Source organism: Mustela nivalis (assembly GCF_964662115.1).
Source record: "Mustela nivalis genome assembly, chromosome: 10".
Lineage (NCBI taxonomy): Eukaryota > Metazoa > Chordata > Mammalia > Carnivora > Mustelidae > Mustela > Mustela nivalis.
Genome location: NC_139029.1, coordinates 617,178 through 636,097, shown reverse-complemented (window position 1 = coordinate 636,097; position 18,920 = coordinate 617,178). Strand labels below are relative to the sequence as shown.

At 61.8% G+C, this 18,920-nt stretch overlaps 1 protein-coding gene across 4 annotated transcripts in view; it reads right to left on the bottom strand.

Annotated features, from left to right (window-relative positions):
* PRKCZ (protein kinase C zeta) overlaps nucleotides 1-18,920 on the bottom strand; it is a 90,400-nt gene that overhangs the window by 3,921 nt on the left and 67,559 nt on the right. For all 4 annotated transcript variants that reach the window (XM_082686080.1, XM_082686081.1, XM_082686082.1 and 1 more), the window contains 8 exons: nucleotides 17,426-17,614; nucleotides 13,875-13,972; nucleotides 4,569-4,655; nucleotides 3,072-3,211; nucleotides 2,800-2,883; nucleotides 1,266-1,385; nucleotides 542-621; nucleotides 147-236 (listed from right to left, as the gene is read on the bottom strand). In XM_082686080.1, the coding sequence (XP_082542206.1) occupies nucleotides 147-236; nucleotides 542-621; nucleotides 1,266-1,385; nucleotides 2,800-2,883; nucleotides 3,072-3,211; nucleotides 4,569-4,655; nucleotides 13,875-13,972; nucleotides 17,426-17,614 (888 nt within the window). The remainder of the gene's footprint in view (nucleotides 1-146; nucleotides 237-541; nucleotides 622-1,265; nucleotides 1,386-2,799; nucleotides 2,884-3,071; nucleotides 3,212-4,568; nucleotides 4,656-13,874; nucleotides 13,973-17,425; nucleotides 17,615-18,920) is intronic.

Below are 18,920 nucleotides of genomic sequence, written 5' to 3'. Positions count from 1 at the left end.
CCCAGATGGACCCCAGGCAGCACAGCACGTGGTGGGGGACACCAGGCGGGACTTCTCCCAGGGCCCCAGAGGGTGGCCCCACCACACCCTTCGTGCCCTGCCCTCCCTCGGGGGTGGGGGGCAGCGAGCGGGTCCCCGTGCTTTACCAGGTCCCAGTCTATGCTGCGGAAGAATGCGTGAGACTTGATATCGGAAAATCCCGTCTGTGGCCGGCAGCCGAGCCTCTCTTTGGGGTCCTAGGGGTCAGAATTCAAATAAGGACCAGTCGGTATGGAGCACAGCAGCCCAGATTCACAGCCGGAGGACACCGGCTTCCTGCCCCCCGAGACGTGCTCAGCCACGCGGCTGAAGGACAGATGCCGCCCTCGCTGCGTCTCTCCTGGGCATAATCTCTCGTCCTGTTCTGGCACGTGTGACTGAAGACCGATGGTGCACGGGGCTGCGGCCAAATGAGGAAGCAGAACCCCCACCCCGGGAGTCCCTCAGCGGCTACGGCAAGAGCCACGCGCCGTGGTCAGCCCTCCTGGCGGCCACACTGTACCTTGTTTAAAAAGCCCTTCAGGACGTGGGAGGCCTTCACCGAGAGGAATCGCGGGATCCGGATGGGCTTCTCCAGGATCACTGCAACGAGGGGCCGCGTGAGAAGGCGCGTCCCTGCCAGCGGCTCGCCACGGGGCTCGCCCTGCCCAGCCGCGGGAGCTGGACGGTCTGCAGGGCTCTCGAAACCCTTTCTGAGCAGGAGCGTCCAGGGCGCTTTCGGTGCCCCGGCCCCTCCTCCCGACGTCCAGCGGGGTCTCTCCCCGACAGAGGGCTCCCCCCCACACTGTGCTCAGGATCTTGCAGAAGCCAGCAGCCCCCACACGGCCCCTCGAGGGCGCCTCTGCACGTGACGGCCAGAGGGCGCTCCGGGGACCACCGTGTCCGGGGCACGGGCCTCCCGCGGAGGGAATTCTGGCCCAGAGGCAGGCGTCCCGCACTCGCAGGTGGCAAGGAGCCCTAACCGGGTCCCGCCTGCCCACTCCTGCCCACGCCTGCAGGCGGGGGGGCAGGAAGGAGTCTGGGCCAAATCAGGACAGGCCGCCTCTCCCGGGGAACCAGCCCTCCACACCGCGGCTGCTTCCACGTCCCCAGCACAGTCTTTCCGTCCCTGAGAGTGGGGTCTGCGAGACCGACCTTGCTTGCGGGGTCAGGCGGCGGGGGAGACCCAAACGCACAGCCCGGGGGCGGCACCCGCACCCTTGGGAGACGGCTTGCGGCCCACGCACCTTGGAAAAGGTAGTCCTCCGTGTTCATGTCGGGGTTGTCGGTGATGATGTCGAAGGGAGAGCGTCCGGCCATCATCTCAAACATCAGGACGCCCAGCGCCCACCAGTCCACACTGAACCCTGGGGAGACGGCACAGGCGCGGCCTGCGGTCGGTCGGCAGGGGCCGGGCCTCTGTGGGGAGGCAGGGGAGCACGGCCGCAGGCATGGCTCTGGCTAACGCGGGGCTGGGTCCCCTGACGTGCCCTGAGCGGCCTGGCCTCCCCTCTGCCCAACGTCATGGGGCCCTTGTCTTTTTCTTTCTTAACAAGCTGCAAAGCTGTTTTCACGTCAGGGCCATTAGCCTCTGCTGGTTCTCCAGACTGTCATCTGGCCTTGCGGTCCTGCCCGTGGTGCCCCGACCGCGCGGACGTGTGCTGAGCAAGCCGTCCTTCCTGCTCCTCTCTGGCTTACCCCCACGCTCCAGACCCCTTTCTCAAAGCGAGCTCTCCGTCCCAGGCTTCCTGCAGAGCCGTTTCACGGTGTCTCACCGCACCAGGGGTCAGGGAGGGAGAGCCCGGCTTCCATGGTGCCTGCAGCCTCTCGGACCCGCTGTAGCAGCTGCCCCCTCCTGGATGGGACCCCCGCCCCAGGCCAGCTTCTAGACGCTCGATCCTGGTCTGCCCATCTGCCGTCTGTCCTTCCCTGTCTGTCCCTGGTGACCCCGGGAGAGCAGCCTGGCGGGGCCTCTGACCTGAGCAGGCAAGGGACCGGCCCACCCAGCCAGCCCCCATGTCAATGGCAAAGGAAATGTTTAAAAATACTTGACGGCGTCTCTGTGACACATCCCACTGAAAACACGAGGACATAAGAGTATGTGGGGTGTGACATACGTACACACGTGTAATACACGTACATCACACACGCACAAACACAACACACATGCGAGCACAGATGCACACATCCTACATCACGCACACATGCAAACACGCACCATGCTCATACACAGACACATCACACGCAAGCCACACACACGCACTACATGTGTACAAACGTGTCACACATGGCACTTTACACACACACACACACACGTGCCCACGTGATCTCATTTTTGTCTCCAGCCGAGAGAGCCGCGGGGCAGAAACACAGTCCGCAGGGGCTGCAGGGGCTCAGCCGTCCCACTCGCTCCCTCTCCCACGGCGGGGGCGGCCACCAGCGGGGGGGGGGCACTTGTGTACACGCACGGGGCTTCTGCCTCCCTACCTGTGAGGGGTTGGACACCCAGGAGGACAGAGGGGGCCACACAGGTTCAAGGAAGGGCTGCGGCCACACGGTGACGGGGCCGGCAGCAAGGTGAGGGGTGTAGGCTTCAGGTGTATTTGGCCACTGGGCTCGGGCCCTGGAGCTGTCGGCCCTGGACAGGTCCGTCTGGCCCCCCTGCCCCGGGACCACGTCCCTGAGAAGATGGTGCCTCCAGGAGCCAGGGGCTGTCCCTGTTTGCACCCGCAGGCCGTGTGCCAGCGAGCCGCCCCCCGCCCACCTGGTGGCCTCGCTCACCGTACTCCTCCCCCCGCAGGATTTCTGGGGCGATGTAATTCGGGGTTCCGCAGAAAGTGCTGGTTGTGTCACCAGGGCCCAGGCCTTCCTGTGGGGACAAGTCTGTTACCAGGAGGGAAGAAAACCTGCAGTCACCCCCCACTGGCGGGAAGACCTGTCTCCGAGAAAGCCAGCGTGGGGCAGGGAAGGTGGTGGAGGTGCCTCGGCCCCCAGGAGCCACGGAGCCCATGTGGGCCCCTCTGCAGCAGGGGCGTCGCCTAGGGACCACGTACTCGCCTTGCACATGCCGTAGTCCGTCAGCTTGATGTGGCCGTCGGCGTCGAGGAGGACGTTGTCCAGCTTCAGGTCCCGGTAGATGATCCCGCGCTCGTGCAGGAAGTTGAGAGCGATGCAGATCTCGGCGGCGTAGAACCTGGGGGCAGCGGAGAGAACCCGCGAGGAGTGTGGGTGGGGCCCGCGCAGGCCGAGGGGAGCTGGGGGGCTGCCGCCGGCCCCACGGCTCTCCCAGAAGACGCCCTGGCACCTTCTCGCAGAGGAACACACACGGGCCAACAAGGCCACGAGACACGCTCGTCGTCCTCACCGTCAGGGAGACATAGATCCAGACTGGCTCCTGCCCGTGAGGATGGCCACTCTGACAGACAGATGGACAGCCGGACAGACAGCCGGACCTGCGGGCGAGGGCTGGGGAGACCAGCACGGGCAGCCACCGAGGGAACAATGTGGAGGTGCCCAATTAAATCCAGAAATCCCCCTCGAGCTAGGGTCTGGGAGAGAGGTGTGCACGGCCCTGTCCTAACTGCCCTGTTCAGCGGGGCCAAAGGTGGAGGCCACCCAGGTGCCCCTCGCCGGACAGATGGACAAGTGAGCGCGGCCCCTCCACGCAGCAGGGAACCCCTGAGCCCGCGGCGACCCGGCCGGACCTCGAGGACTCGGTGACACGAGTCAGTCCCAGGACGAACGCGGTCGGATTCCCCTCAGGAGGCCCCCAGCGGGGACCAGGGAGGCCGGGGGGCCAGTGTCTCGTGGGGGCAGGGCGTCTGTCCGGGAAGATGGAACGTTCAGAGACGGACAGTGGGAGCCGCCGCACAACGGTGTGGACATGCTTCGTGTCTCTGAGCCGCGTGTCGAGGGCGCCGTGAACATCACGCGCTGCCCAGCTAGAGAACAGGCTCGTGTGCGGGGAGGGACCGATGCTCGACTTACTGCCTGCCTCTCCCCAGACTCGCAAGCTGCACGAGCTGTTTCAGGGGAGGCCCTGCAGAGCAGGGAGAGCCGTGGGGAGCAGGAAGGGGCAGGGACCCTCGGGTTCGGGTTCCTATGGCACCAGGAGGACGGGCGGCAGGCGCTGTTGTCACTTAACAGAAACAGGCTCTTCCTCTCCAAGCGCCAGTGCCCTGCCTTGCGTCGGTGCAACAAGAATCAGAGCTGGCACAGTGCCCCCCTGGGGGTTCCCGGCCGGAGCGTGTGCCCCCCCGCCCAGGTGCTGCAAACAGAGCACCGGCAGCACCGCGCGCAGCACCGGCGCGCACACGCTCTCCCAGGAGCCCCCACGTCTCCGGGGGGCGTGCCGTCCTGCTCTGGCGGCCGAGACCCAGTGGGCCATCGCTGAGGTTCTGCAACTCCGGGGACCCACGAGCCCTAGGAGCCCCGAGCTGCACCGGAGGGGACAGTGCGTCCTCTCTGCCGTGTCCCCCAGACTCCACCTCCCCTCCTGCTCACGGCTGGCCTCCGAGGAGGGGTCCCGCCGCCCGCCCGCCGGCACCCACCTGGCGTGCTCCTCTGGGAGCTTCCTCTGTCTCTGCATGTGGAACATGAGGTCCCCGCCATTGACGTACTCGATGACCAGGAAGAGCCTGCGGGAGGACAGAGGCGTGGGGGCTGAGACGCCGCATGGCCCAGGCCCGACCTCGCTGGAGGCAGGTTTGACGTGGGGAAGCACCGTGACCAGGAGGAGCCGGGCCTGGGTGCTGGCGGGTCAGCTGTGAGCACCGACGCAGGGAGGCGCCTGGGGACCCCTGGGCCTTCAGGCCAGTAAGGAAAGCAGCCCCGACCGAAAAGTCAGGCTCTGCACCCAGGTTCCTGGGGCGTCATCCTGGGGGACATCGAGACTCTGCCTGTGGGGTCTCTTGTCCTGATCAGTTCTGGTCCCGCCACAGGGAAACAGCAGAGACAATTCCGGTCACACGGCAGAGGAGCAAGTGCTGTTCCTGTGGGAGCGGTAGAGGCAGGACACGGACCTGTGGGCCCACCGTGGAGGTCGAGGGGCCCGGGAGAGCAAATGCACAAGCCAGGTGAGGGGTGGCCATGTCTGTGAGCGACTGTCCTGCCCGCCAAGTCTGGATGGACCCCAGGGAGGCATAAGGATGTGGTGTGTCCCCGGGCGGGAGCCCCAGTGGCTTGGTGGGGACGGCGTAGTCGGGGGCACGGAGGACAGCCGACGAGCTTGCAGAGATCTGGATACCGGGGCGGAGAGAAGGGGGTGGGGCCCCTGCACAGCCTGTCCCAGCACAGGGGTGAGTTGGCGGCAGGGAGAAGGCCCGGGGGCAGTGGGGCCAGGGTGGGCCAGCATGACCCTGCGTGACCTCGTGGCTAAGGAACCGGGACCACACACCATCCCAGTCTCTTCCACAGGACGCCTTTCTCGCGTTCAGTAAGATGCCGTTTCCAAAATTAAATTCACGTGCAAGAAACACCTTGTTGAGGGCCCCTCACGGCTCCTCTGGGTGGGGAGTGGGAGTGAGCATGGACAGCTCGCAGGTCGGCTTGTGGGTCACAGGCCAGCCACGAAGACGGAGGTCACTTTATATGAGTGAGCACCGAGCTGAGGCCACCATGGAGGTTTCTGTGGGCGCTAACCGGGCGACAACCAGAAACCCGTCAGTCTGTGGGCGGAAACGGGCCTGGACCACAAGCGAGGAGCCTTCGGCCCTCATCCTCGCCCCTGAGTCCCCAGGGAGTGTGTAGACGGATGAAGAAAGCTCGCCCTCCCTGGGATTCGCCTGCGTCCATAAAGCTTCACAGGCACGGAGCTCCGTCCACTCATGTACGTGTGTGTGTGCCAGCGCTCACGCGACAGGACACGCGTCTGCCCGTGCACGCCCAGTCCTGTTGGCCACCGTGAGGGAAACGTGGTGGTTATTGCACCCCTGGGCAGGGACCTCGGGCCTAACAGTTCCCCAAAGTGTTAAAAAAAAAAATAAATCACATTAACTCAAACCTCTTAGGGTGACCTTGAAGCGCAGGTCAGAGATTTTCCACAACAACCAGGGACCGTGTCCCTGGGACGCGGCTCACTTGAGAACCTGCCCTCCTCCCAGCGGAGGTGTGCACCCCGACGTTGTGCTCCTTAGGAAGGGCCTCCAGGGCCAGTGGCCCACTTGTGGTGACATCAGGTGACAGGGACAAACCTGACGCCAGTTCAAAGAAAATAGCAGAACACATGGCTCCTGTGGGAAGCACCCCCAGCACCCAGGGGGCTGGGGCGTGAAGCCGGCATTCAGATGTGTGGAGAAGCGGAAGCCGAGGTACGTCCCTTCCGACCCAGAGAGAAGCCCAGGTGGGCATCTAGGGTGAGGCGCAGCCAGACCGGCCCCTGCCCCGGATGTCACCGGTCGGGACCTGCTCACTGGGCGAAGCTGGTCGGGCCCAGTCACCGCGGAGGAGCCGTTTTCCGTCCGCAGCAGCTGCAGACACGAGTCTTTCGGTTTGCTTTGTGTCTTCTTCCGGTCTACAGACCCACCTGGGGACAACCCCGGACATGGCTTCGAGCAAAACTGTACCAGAGCCACAGGACGGGGACTCTCCGCCCGTGCCCCGGGGGCCTCAGAGCTGGCCGCCGTGTCAGCGGGGCTCAGCTCCCGCTCGGGGGCACCACCACGTGCAGCAGCTCATGGGGTGGCTTGGAGTGTCCTTGCGCCCACGACCCCGGGTCCCACGGCCACACCAACCCACTTGGAGGGAGGGAGGTGATGGCCTGTGGCTGCCCGCCAAGCTCGGAGGGCCGCCCTCGGCCAAGCTCTCCCACCGTCCGCTTGGATGCCGCCCAGGAAGGGAAAGAAGCAGGGCTGTGGAGCCAGGTCACTCCTGACCCTGCGACCCTGGTCGCCCAGATGGGAACCCGGGGGCTGCAGCCCCTGCTGGCTGGAGCAGACCCGGCACGGGGGGCCCACAGAGCGCCCGGGGGAGAGCCGGGCGCGGACTCGCCCTCAGCGCAGAGGACCCATGACACCCTCCCCACGCTGCCCCGTGGAATGAAGTGCCCAGCCCCGCCCGTCGGCCTAGGGGGAAAGACTGATGCCACCAGACAGAGTGCGTGTGCTCGGTTGAGAGCTGATGCCGTGTGCGGCCCACCACCTGTGTCTGTGGATGAAGTTTCACGGGGACGCTGCATGCGTCTCTACACGCACCACGTACGTGGTCTTTGCACCACCACAAACTGTGGTCCTCAAAGGTGAAAATACTTACTCTCTGGCCCCTGGAGACGCAGTGCCGATGGCTAGTGCCCAACCTAAGAACAGCCGTTCCCACCTCACTGACCCTCAGGCTAGAGACTCAGCTACTCGTCTGGGCATTAATGTTTAACACGGTGACCCCAGCCAGAGGGGGACATGGGGGCACCGGGAGGTAAAGGACTTTCTCAGGATCACAGTCGCCGTCTGCGAGATCTGACACCACAGGACCTGGGCGAACCCAGAACTCACACTTGGAGCCCCTCCTGCAGGTTCCGTTCCCATGTCACAGGGGTGGCCGCCCCCAAAGGAACTGTCCGATGCGGAAGGAGAAGATGCTTGGGGGACAGAGGACAAGAAAAGGGAGCAAGGTGGGAAGCGGCACCGGCGAGCCCGGCGGACCGGCCGGGTCAAAGATCGGGGGGACACTGGCAGACGGGAAGCTGACGCGGGGGGGGGGCAGGTTTATATTGTCCAAAGAAATGTGCCAGAGCAGGAGACAGCCAGTCGGGCCTCGGGTCCCCCCAGAGAGGAAGAAAGCCAGAACATACCCCCAATATTTGGGGGCCCTGAGGCGAGGCTGACCCTGGTAAGCTGGGGCCAAAGTGGGACAGTCGCCCTCGGGCGGGAACGGGAAGGCAACCCCCAAGCCCCAGGACGCCATCTGACCACGAAATGGAGCAAACCACGAGACGGACACAGGGAAGCAGCTACAGGAGGGCCAGGGTGGGACGTGAGCACCAGGAGCGCAGACAACCGGGACCCGGGACGGAGCTCCTTCTCCCACGGCAGCCGGTGGCGCGCCCACGGGGCAAACACCAGAGCGTTCCCGCGAGGCGAGGAAGCGGCCAGGCTGGCCCTCCACCAGCGGCCGCCGCACGAGGCAGCCACGGGCCACATCATCGGGCGCACAGGAGCAGGCGTGGGCCGGAAAGGAGCGGTCGTCTGGCGCCGACGCTCTAACCACACCCCGCGGACGCGGCAGAACCGTGACCAGCTCCAGGGCCAGCGAGCACAGGACCCGCGCGCACGCGGCCGGCCGCTCCGCTGGGAGGAGGGGCGAGGAGCGTCCGGGTCGGACGTCACGCCAGTGGGGAGGCCTCTGTGTGACGGAAACGTCGCCCACACCGACAAGGAAGACACAGGAGGCGAAGCGGGAGCAGCCATAACCTCGGCCCCCGGCGTCCGCGGAGACCTCCCTGCACGGGGCGCCCGGCCGGCTGGGTCGGAGGAGCACGCGCTGCTTGATCTGGGGCTCGTAACTTTGAGCCCCGCGTTGGGCGCAGAAATTGCTTAAAATAAATAAAGAATAAAAACATTGCTTCAAGTTCTTGAAAGAATTCTCTGAAGTGGCTTCTGACCTCACCAGATCGTTGGCAAAAGCAGTTTCAGGTCCGCCTGACAGCTCCCTCTCATCCGGGCCCAAGGCCTGCTCGAGGCCTGTGCTGGCTGAGGACGAGGGGGCCCCCGGGCCTCATCCAAGTCAGGTCCCTGTGTCCCATCAGCGTCCCCAGGACAGAAAGCGCAGCCCACAAGCCTGCCCCATGGTGGCCGGCCGCCGCCCGATGAGGAAGACACATGGCTGCTTGCACGGTCCCCGGTGGACGGAGGCCAGTCCCTGAGGGTCCGTGGCTGCCCAGGGCCTTGGTCACCCGCAAGTGACCAGGTCACCTGCGGTCTCCCTGCACCCGCGGGTCCGACGAGTCCCACGCCATGGCGTGACTGCCACCGTGAGTCACAGGCCTCCTCCTCCCCACGACGCCCCCCAGGCGGGTTGTCTGCGGCCCAAGCCAACCTGCCCCAGGAGCCTGCGGGTGAGGGCGCCCCCACCGGCCCTCAGAAGGAAGGCTGCACGGACACTCCACAGCCCGCCTGCCGCCTGCACCCTGGCGTCCGCGCCTTCTGTTCTGGGCTTCACTTAACTTCCGACTCCAACGAATGTGCTGCTTGGACGGTGCAGAGACGCAGCGCCAGAGGGGAAGGCGCCAACCCCCGGGTCTTGGTTGGTTCCTGCCGCGCCCACGGCCTCCCTCCACGAGCAGAGGCCCCAAGAGAACCCGGTTCTCCTGAGCTCCCCCAGGAGGCTCGACCCGGCTGTGGTTCTGCTCACCCACCTCTCCGCTCGCCAGCCATCACCCGCCCCTGCTCGAGGCCTGACCTCCTCCGTGGCCCCCGTAGCTACAACCACCGGGCGCACACGTGCTCGCCACCGACCCCGGCACCCCCGGCTCTCTGTGACCCTCACTTCTGCCCCCAGATCTCCGCCATGGTATAGCCTGGTGAGTCCTGCCACCCACTCCCCGGCATCAGGCGACACGTACCGTCCTCAGCTCCATTCTGAGGCCTCCTACTGGGCCTCCATGTGCCCTGTGGGTCTGCACCTGTGCCTGGACCCCACGCCGCCGGCCCTCCTAGGGACTGGGCATCGGGCGTCCACAAGAGGATACCACCCAGCCTCCGTGTCCCTGGAGCCCAAGTGGCTGTGGACAGCTCCAGGATGACCCCTCACACCTCCTCCTCCCAAACACACACCGCCTCCTCCAGGATGCGGCCTGTGCCCTCCCCTCCCCCACCCCGCTCTTTCACCGCGTCCCGGCACCCGCCCTGCAGCACTGCGGTGCCCCCTCGGCCGGGCCGGCCCGAGCCCCGGCGCAGGCCCTCCAGACCTGCCGACGAGTCCTCGGGGCCACGTGCAAAGGACCAACACACATGACAGCACCGGCCAAGTGGCACGAACACCCAGAGTCCCCCCGAACTGACCACTATTCACTCAGGCGTCAAGGTCAGCAGGCTGCGTGGGAGGCTCTCCCCCAAACCGCGGAGCGTGAGCCGCGTTCCACGCGAGGGGAGTGCGGCGCGGGACGTGGCGGCACGTCTGAGATCCGGGGTCATGCTAAGTGCGACAAACGACCCCAAACGGCAGTGGGGGGGGGCTGCTAAAAATAGTCACCTCAGCTACACCCTTCAGCCCATTTTTCCTGGAATTGCTCAAACAGAAGCAATTTTGTAGTTAATTTTCATTGCGGCCATTGTCCGGGAAGGCCGGCTGTCTGTGGCCGCGAGGTGCGGTTTCTCCACAGCGCGGACGTTCCTTCTGGGTTAGAAGAATGCTTGGTCTCCACTGCGTGTGCCCAGCCTGAACCCCCAGGGGTCCTGTGCGGCCGAGGCCCTGCCAACGCCCGCGTTCATGGCAAGCTGCCGGCTCACTCGGCAGACCTTCTCCCACGGCGGCCCCCGAGCCCAGGCACGGCTCCAGAGGTTGCTGGTCGTCCTGTACACAGGCGCGGCAGGTTGGGCTCCCCGCCCCCCGGACACGGGCCTGCGACAGAGCCTCCTGCAGCCTGGGAGCCGAGGGGCGGCCTCCCCAACCCCTCGCCGGTGGGGCTCCCCAAGCGTCCCGACCCCAGCTGCCCACACCCCGGCTTGCTGGGGCCTCATCACGTTCACGACTTCAGTCCCCGTGGGTGTCTGGCTGGGTGTGAAGGTTTGTGGGCGCCGGGCTAACTGCCACCCGACCGTGACAGGGGACGCTGCTGGTCCTCTGGGGCCTGGACACGGCGCTAGCACGGCGCGGGCCCTCACGCGGACGGGTGCGAACAGCAGTTCCCCAGACGCCGGTCTCGCTGTCAGCATTTTACCATCTTACTCATCCTGGCAGCAGCCCTAAGAGGTGGTGTCCCTGCTGCTCCCTGTTCCCGGAGGAGACTGGGGTGCAGACAGGTTACCCCAAGTTCACACAGCAGACAAGAGGAGGGCTAGGCCTGCACCCCAGCTGTGGCTCTAGACCTCAGGAAAAACTAGGTGCCGTGTGCACTGGGCCCTCCCAGGCTGTTCCCGTGTTTTCTCAGAGACGTCCCGACTCTGCACGCAGCCACGCAGCGGAACCCGTCTGCCGGAAGGTCATCCCGGCTCCCCGCTCCGGCCCGCTCAGGTGTGTGCGGGACTTCGAGCTCCTCTCAGAGCTGTCTGTAGCGTCTGTAACCCTCACCGACTCGTGAGTCACAAAGAACACGACACGTGTCCTCTTTATACTTGTACCAAGCACGTGACTGTATCTTAAAGAAATATTCTTCAGGGGCGCCCAGGTGGCTCAGTGGGTTAAGCGCCTGCCTTCAGCTCAGGTCATGATCCCAGGGTCCTGGGATCGAGCCCCGCATCGGGCTCCCTGCTCCATGGGGAGCCTGCTTCTCCCTCTCCCACTCCCCCTGCTCCCCCAACACTCTCAGTGTTTCTCTCTGTCAAATAAATAAATAAAATCTTTTAAAAAAATAAAATAAGGAGGGGTGCCTGGGTGGCTCAGTGGGTTAAAGCCTCTGCCTTCGGCTCAGGTCATGATCACAGGGTCCTGGGATCGAGCCCCACATAGGGCTCTCTGCTCAGCGGGGAGTCTGCTTCCTCCTCTCTCTGCCTGCCTCTCTGCCTACTTGTGATCTGTTAAATAAATAAAATCTTAAAAAATATACATATATATATACATATGCATACATATATATCTATTCTTTAAGCAGCGCAACTGCCTACAGGGTGTCGGGTACCAGGCAGACGCTGGGGCCCGCAGGCACTTGGAGCCACATTGCTCTCTCCAGCTGCACACCACGGGCTGGGGACACGGGCACACACACAGTCGGGGTCAAAGCAGGCACATAAACATGGCCCAGGGGAGACCCCCTATCTGGACTAACCAGGTGTTTGGAGCTTCCAGACAGACAGACCCTGTAAAAATGAGACAAACTTGACATCCCGGGACGGAGCCTCCCTCGGGGATGTTGTAAACACGCCTTCTACATGCCGGTTTGGAAAAGCAGAGCGGCCGTGTCACAGGGTCACACACAAACACTGAACGGACACACTTGTTTTCAGTCTCTTGGCACACCTGGAGCGTGACACACGGACCATCTCCGGGGGCGGAAAGTTCTGTGCTCCCGGCAGTGGAGACAGGAGGGGAGGTTGAAAGTCTGACCCTTTTACACTCACGCCCCCACGAGTTCACACAACAAAATCAACCAAAAACAAGTCTTTTGGAATCTCACCATACAGGAAATGTGGGGTTGGGACGGGCTGTCTGCCCTTGGGCATCTGTAATTCCAGAGACCGTGGCCAGTGTTTCACAGAGGCATGGGGAGAGCGCACGAACACAGCAAGGGGACCTTTCCAGAAGCTCTGACGCAGGAGGGCCAGGGGGAGGGCAGGGCAAGGTGACAAAGATGGACAGAACAGAGCGATCCAGGGAGAAGCCTGGTCCCAGCAACCTGTCTCGGGCCCAGGGGCCTCGACTCCATCCCAGAAGCAACTGGGGGAGAGTCAGAGGAGCTTCAAAGCAGGAGAAAGACACTTTACATCTGTGTTTCCAAAATATGGCTTAATTCCAACACGGGGGCACTGACAGCCTGGGGAGCCCCAGTGACCAGACGCCCCAAAGGGGCTATGGTCAGGTTCAGGCAGGAGAGAAGGGCGGGGTCTGAGACACATCCAGGCGGCCGCGTCAGGGAGACCCGGAGAGGACAACCACAGATGCGGGGCAAAGGCCACTTATCCCAGGTGCCTTGTGCCTTGGACACACAGGCGGGTCAAGGGACTAGAGGTCAGGAGGGAGGCAAGAGTGGACGTGGGTGTGGGGACGTACGAGTCACCAGTCTGATTTACAGCTGAGCTGAGTCACTGTGAGCCGGACAGCGACGGTCGTCCTCAGGAAGGCCCGTTTTCCAAGGCTGGTCGGCCCCTGGCTGGAGTCTGGGAGCTTAAGTGGTAGATGACTCCCTCCGCCATAAAAACCTCCCCCGAACCCTAGGCATGGTCTGCGGTGCATAAAGCAATACGGTTTCTGCGGACACCGGCTTTCTTCTGAGAGCCTGGAACACTGTGGCGCGCGCCAGCCGACCGCGGCCCGTGCGATCCCAGCGGCGGATCCCGGCCGCTTCCCTCGCCGTCACCCCGCGCCGCCTCCCCCTGCCGGCTCTGCTTCATGCCCTGTCACGGCGGGAAAGCTCAGCCTTAAGTCCTACTGTGTGCTGGTCCTATGAGTTCTGCTAAAGCACCGAACCAGGCGGTGGTCCAGAAGACCCCGGGCACAGAATAAAGTCAATATTTTTTGCAAATAAACAAACTGAGTTCAAGTCAACTGACTGAGAAGAATTCCAAACCGAGTATATACTGACTATCCCGGACCAGTGGTTTTCAAGCCTTTTAAAACAGCAGGATTTCAATATAAAGTTTTACTAAGTGAAGTTGCTGGTATTTTTTAATTTATTCTGCTTATTGGTAATATCTGTGAGCACAGAAACCTGCCTCCTGCCCAATACGTCATCCCAACACCTAACCCAATGCCTCTACTCCTGTACTTACTAGGATGTTTTCAATAAATATTTTATAAATGTAGTTAAGTAATTTAGGTTCAAATCCATGAAATTTACCTGATACAAGCTGATACAGCACTGATGAGAACAACAAAGTTAGTTTTGACGAGCCAAAACAAAACAAAAAAATCAAACATAAAAATCCCAAAACAAACCCATACTTGCAGCTGAAAGAACCCTAATATGATGGTGGAAGCCGCGTGCCGACTCACTTGCTGTGCAATGCAATTCAGAAATCAGCAGAATCTTAGAAATACGCTCTTCTTCTTACCGACTTGTTGTCTGGAAGCAGGAGTGTAAGCCGACCAGGAAAGGGTTGCTGGATGCCTGCTCAAACACATGCTTCTCTGTCTGCACCCAGTCAATATCCTGAAATAGAAACCAGGGCGTGTTAATGAGCCTCCTGAATACTCTTCATCCTCGAGAAGGGGGGCAAGAGAGAACCGTCTCTCACCTCCGCTTGTAGGAAGACAGTGCAGACAGGAAAGGAAAATGCCCATTAAGAAATACATCACCACCACCACCCCATCTCTGCCACCGTCCTCACTGTCATGTTCATCACCATCACCACCATCACCACCACCATCGTCATCATCATGACCATCATCACCACCATCACCATCACCACCATCACCATCATCGTCGTCACCATCACCACCACCATCGTCATCACCACCATCACATCACCATCACCACCACCATCGTCACCATCACCACCACCATCGTCATCATCATGACCATCATCACTACCATCACCATCACCACCACCACCATCGTCGTCACCATCACCATCACCACCGTCACCATCACCACCACCACCGTCATCATCATGACCATCATGACCATCATCACCACCATCACCATCACCACTATCACCACCACCATCGTCGTCACCATCACCATCATCACTACCATCACCATCACCATCATCGTTGACACCATCACCATCACCACCGTCACCATCACCACCACCATCGTCATCATCATGACCATCATGACCATCATCACCACCATCACCATCACCACTATCACCACCACCATCGTCACCATCATTGTCGTCACCATCACCATCATCATCGCCATCATCTGTTCGCCATCTCTACCACCATCACCAGCTGTGTGCTGGCCTCTGAGCTACAGACTCTCCATGCACTGCCTCATGTGCTCCCCGTGGCAGCTGTGGGGGGCTAGTATCATCACCACTTAAGACAGGAGGAAACAGGATGGATGCTTAAGCAGGTTCCCCCACGTCCCATGCCCATCTCTGCAGCACCAGCTCTAGCACAGGGCTTTCTCCCTCCCAATCCACGCTGGGATCTGGGGAAAGCTGCAAGTCCCTTTAGAGGCACAAAGATTCCACAGCTCTGATTTCATTCCGACCCAGAAAGCGAGTTAGATGTTGAGCCTCTCCTCCTAAGGGTTGAGAAAGCAAGAGGGAAACAGATGTGTCCAGCGTCGTGCTGCCTGCCCCGAGGGTGTTTGGAAACAAATGAGCAAACTCTCAGTGGGGTTCATCCTCCTTGGGCTCAGTTCAGAGCTTCCTCTACTCCCCAGAAGACCCCCGGGATGGTCCAGCTTTGGAGCCAGCCATCCAGGCAGAGTGGTCCCAGCCCCGCCTCTCCTTGAGCTCAGCTAATGCAACCGCCAGTTGGTAGCCCTACGGGGCGTCTGGCACTGCACAGGGGGCCCTCAACCGAGCTCCCAACCAGCCTCGGCCATCTGTGCTCCAAAGGGACCTGGTCACCCAGGTGCTCAGGTGAAAATCCTGGTAGAAGGCTGAGATGTGCCTTCCCTCCCACATAGTAAAGAAACTAGGGTCTCCTGCTTGCAGGCAGCTGCTCCTTCCTGCCTGCAAGGCTCCCGAGGCCATTTCAACAAAGTGCCGTTGACCAGGGGCCTGAAAACATCCAGCCCCGGCCTCTCACTGTCCTGAGCCAGAAGCCTGAAATCCGGGTGCCGGCAGGGTCACACCCCCTCTGGAGCCCTGAGGGAGGACAACCTGCCTCCTCTGTGCCTCCCTTTGCACACTGGTGTCCCTGTGTGTCTCTGTTTCCTTCTGTCTGTCTGTCTGATCTCTGCTTTTCTCTAAAAGGACACCTGTTCCTGGACTCACGGCCCACCCAAACAATCCAGGACGACCTCCCCAAGATCCTTCACTTAATCATACCTGCAAGGACCCCATTCCCAAGTAAGTTCAGATTCACAGGTTCCAGGAGTTAGGATGTGGGCACATCCCCTGCAGGCCACATCTAGCCCACTGCAGTGTCCCCACTGATGTCCATGGCCCACACTCACGGCCACAGACACTAGGGTCTTGCACAGATGCACAAACACAGACAGGCATGCGACACATGCAGATACACACAGGCACACACACACACGTGTGCACACGCAGCTCCCACTCACTGACTCCTAGAGTCACACTTTTCTCGAGAAATCACCTCCAAGTCCCACCCCACATCTTGGTCCACAGGAGATGATCTGAAGATGCCAAGAATGAACCAAAGCAGTAAGTCTCTCCTAATTGCTTCTTTCAGTTCTACGAACTTGACTTCAGACAATCCACTAACTTTTCAGCTGGCCAGGGTTCCAGTCAGGGGGTCTGGAATCATCCTGCTGTGCTGCTAACCGGCAGTGTAGACTGGAGCAAGCCACCTCCTCCTAAGCCTCAGTCTCCTCAGCTGTGAGGCACCGGTGCCACCACTCACTCACAAGCTCAGCACTCAGGGGCCAGTTGGGCAGTCTGTGCACTGCACAAATGCACCCTGCTGGTAGGGCAAGTAATAGCTCTAGTTTCGCCCCAGCTCTTCCCTCCAAACCACGAGCCCGGGCCAGGGCTGGGGAGCCCTCCTGTGGTCCGCTGGGCCCACGGAGCTCAAGCCGCCTCATATACTACACGGGCCCGAAGCAGCAGCATTACTGCTGCCCGTGCATCCAAACTGCCTCTGCTTCTAAGACACAGACTCTGCATTCAGCTGTGAAAGACAAAGACCAAAAAGACACAAAGCCAAGAAGCCCACAGAGATGCCCAACACCAGCAGTCATCCCAGGAATGCGGATCGAGCTACCGTGAGGGGCCACTCCGCACCCTCCGCAATAATCACAGACCAGAAAACGGCAAGTCCTGGAAAGGGTGCACAGAACTGCGGCCCGCGCGCACGGCTGGCAGGGGCGTGAAGCGGCGCACCTGCCAGGCACAGCTCGCCGGTTCCTCCCACAGGACAGCGTGAGTGCCCCTCCGAGCCAGCACTTCCACTCCCAGGTCAATCCCCCGAGAACCGAGATGGCGCCTTGAACAAATGCCCACGCGTGAACATGGACCACGGCACGGCTCAAGGTCGCGGGAGTGGGGGGCTCATCTCTACCAGCAGGTGAACAGATGAGCCGAAGGTGGTCCGCTCAGAAAATGGACTATGATTCAGGCATAAAAAGCGATGAGGTTCTGGGGCATCGGGGGGCTCCGTTAGGCGTCTGCCTTCAGCTCGGGTCACGATCCTGGGGTGCTGGGATTGAGTCGCACATGGCGCCTCCTGCTCTGTGGGGCGTCTGCTTCTCCTTCTGCCTCCGCCTGCGGGCCCCCCGCCCCGCGCATGCTCACGCACTCCCTCGGTCTCAAATAAATAAAAGTCTTAAAAAAAAAAAAAAAGCACGCAGGGACATTCTGACACATGCCGCTACGGGAGGGAACCTCGGAACGCGACAGCCGCTGCCAGACGCCGGACACGAAGGGCCGCACAAATGTGTACTTTAAAAGGTTAAAACGGGGCGCGGCGTGCAGGAGGCGGCTGCGACGGAGCCCTGGAGGGCCGCGGGGCCGCCCACCTCGTCGTCGTGGACCAGCTCTTTCTTCACCACCTTCATGGCGTACATCTGGTCGTTCTTCTTCAGCCGCACCAGCAGGACCTTGGCGTAGCTCCCGCGCCCGATGACCCGGATCAGGTCGAAGTCCTGCAGTCCGAGCCCCTGCGAGAGTTTGATCCCGTCCATCCCGTCGATGACCGGCTGCAGGTCCTGAGGACGAGAGAGACGTGAGCAAGCAAAGGCTCCTGGCCGTGCCGCCGCCGAGTCCCCGCGGGGGCTTCTGCTCGCAGGCTCCGACCTCCCCACCACGCCAGGCTCCCCAGTCACAGCCCAAGGCTGCCGCGGGAGCACGGGGTTCCCCGGGGCCTCCCACAGGCCCCCCCAGCAGCGCTCTCCGGGGGTCAGAACGCTTCACCTGCTGAGGAGCGCACAGCCCCGCGCCTGGGCTGCAGAATGAAAGAGAAAGGCGATCCCGTGAAAACAGAAGCTCCGCCTCTCATCCTCCCTGGCCAGGGTACCTGCGGTGAACGCAGGAGAGACCGTGCTCCTGCCTCATCCCAGACGCGGACCGACCAGGTAGAAAAATCGGGAAGTCCGGTCGCTCTACAGAAGCTGTGGCCCAGGAAAAAGGGCAGCTGTTCTGAGGTTCTGTGAGCGGAGGCCGCCGAGTCCTGCTGCTGTGACTTCCTCGCTCAAGGGGACACCTGCGTGTGCCTCACGCGCCACCCCGAGCTGGTGGCGCACTCAAGGCCAAACGGAACCTCAGTCCACATCTGGGAAGACCACAGAACAGCAGCAGAGGGCTTGCCCGGACGAAGGGGCAGATCCCGACCCCAGGACTTCACAAACACTCGCGTGCTCTTCCTCCCACTCCTGGCACAGCCGAGCTCCCCAAGCCCTTGGAATTCCCTAAGCGCAGAAAAGGTATCTTTTGCTATGTTCATGACACAACTTTAGAGACACCCCAGGCTACCTAAAGATGGGGGCCGCTTGCCTTGCTGGGGGACCAACCAGGTGACTGCAGGCTTGGAACCCAGCCTCACCCCGACCTCCGACCTCCAGGGATGGGAGAGGGGCCAGGGGCTGAGCCCATTCTCCAGTGACCAACAACCTAATCAATCGTGCCCCTGTTATGAAGTCTCCAAAGAAACCCCGAAGGACGGGGTCTGGAGCATGGGGAGGTGGACACGTGGTGTGCCTGGACAGGCACGGGAGCTCCGCGCGCTTCCCCACCCCCGACTGCAGGCAGCTCCCGAGTTAGAGCCTCTGATCATAAGCTAGTTATAAGTTAGTTATCTAGTAAGTAAAATGTTTCTCTGAGCTCTGTGAGCTGCTCAAGCAAATCAGTAAGCCCACAGAAAGGGGCGCGGGAACCCAATTCACAGCTCACTGGTCAGAAGCACAGGGAACCACCGAGCCTGTATGTGGCCTCTGAGGGCGTGGGTCCTGTGGCCTGAGCCCTCCAGCTGCGGGGGCTGATGCGAGCTCCAGGCCGATGGGGTCAGAATGGAGCGAA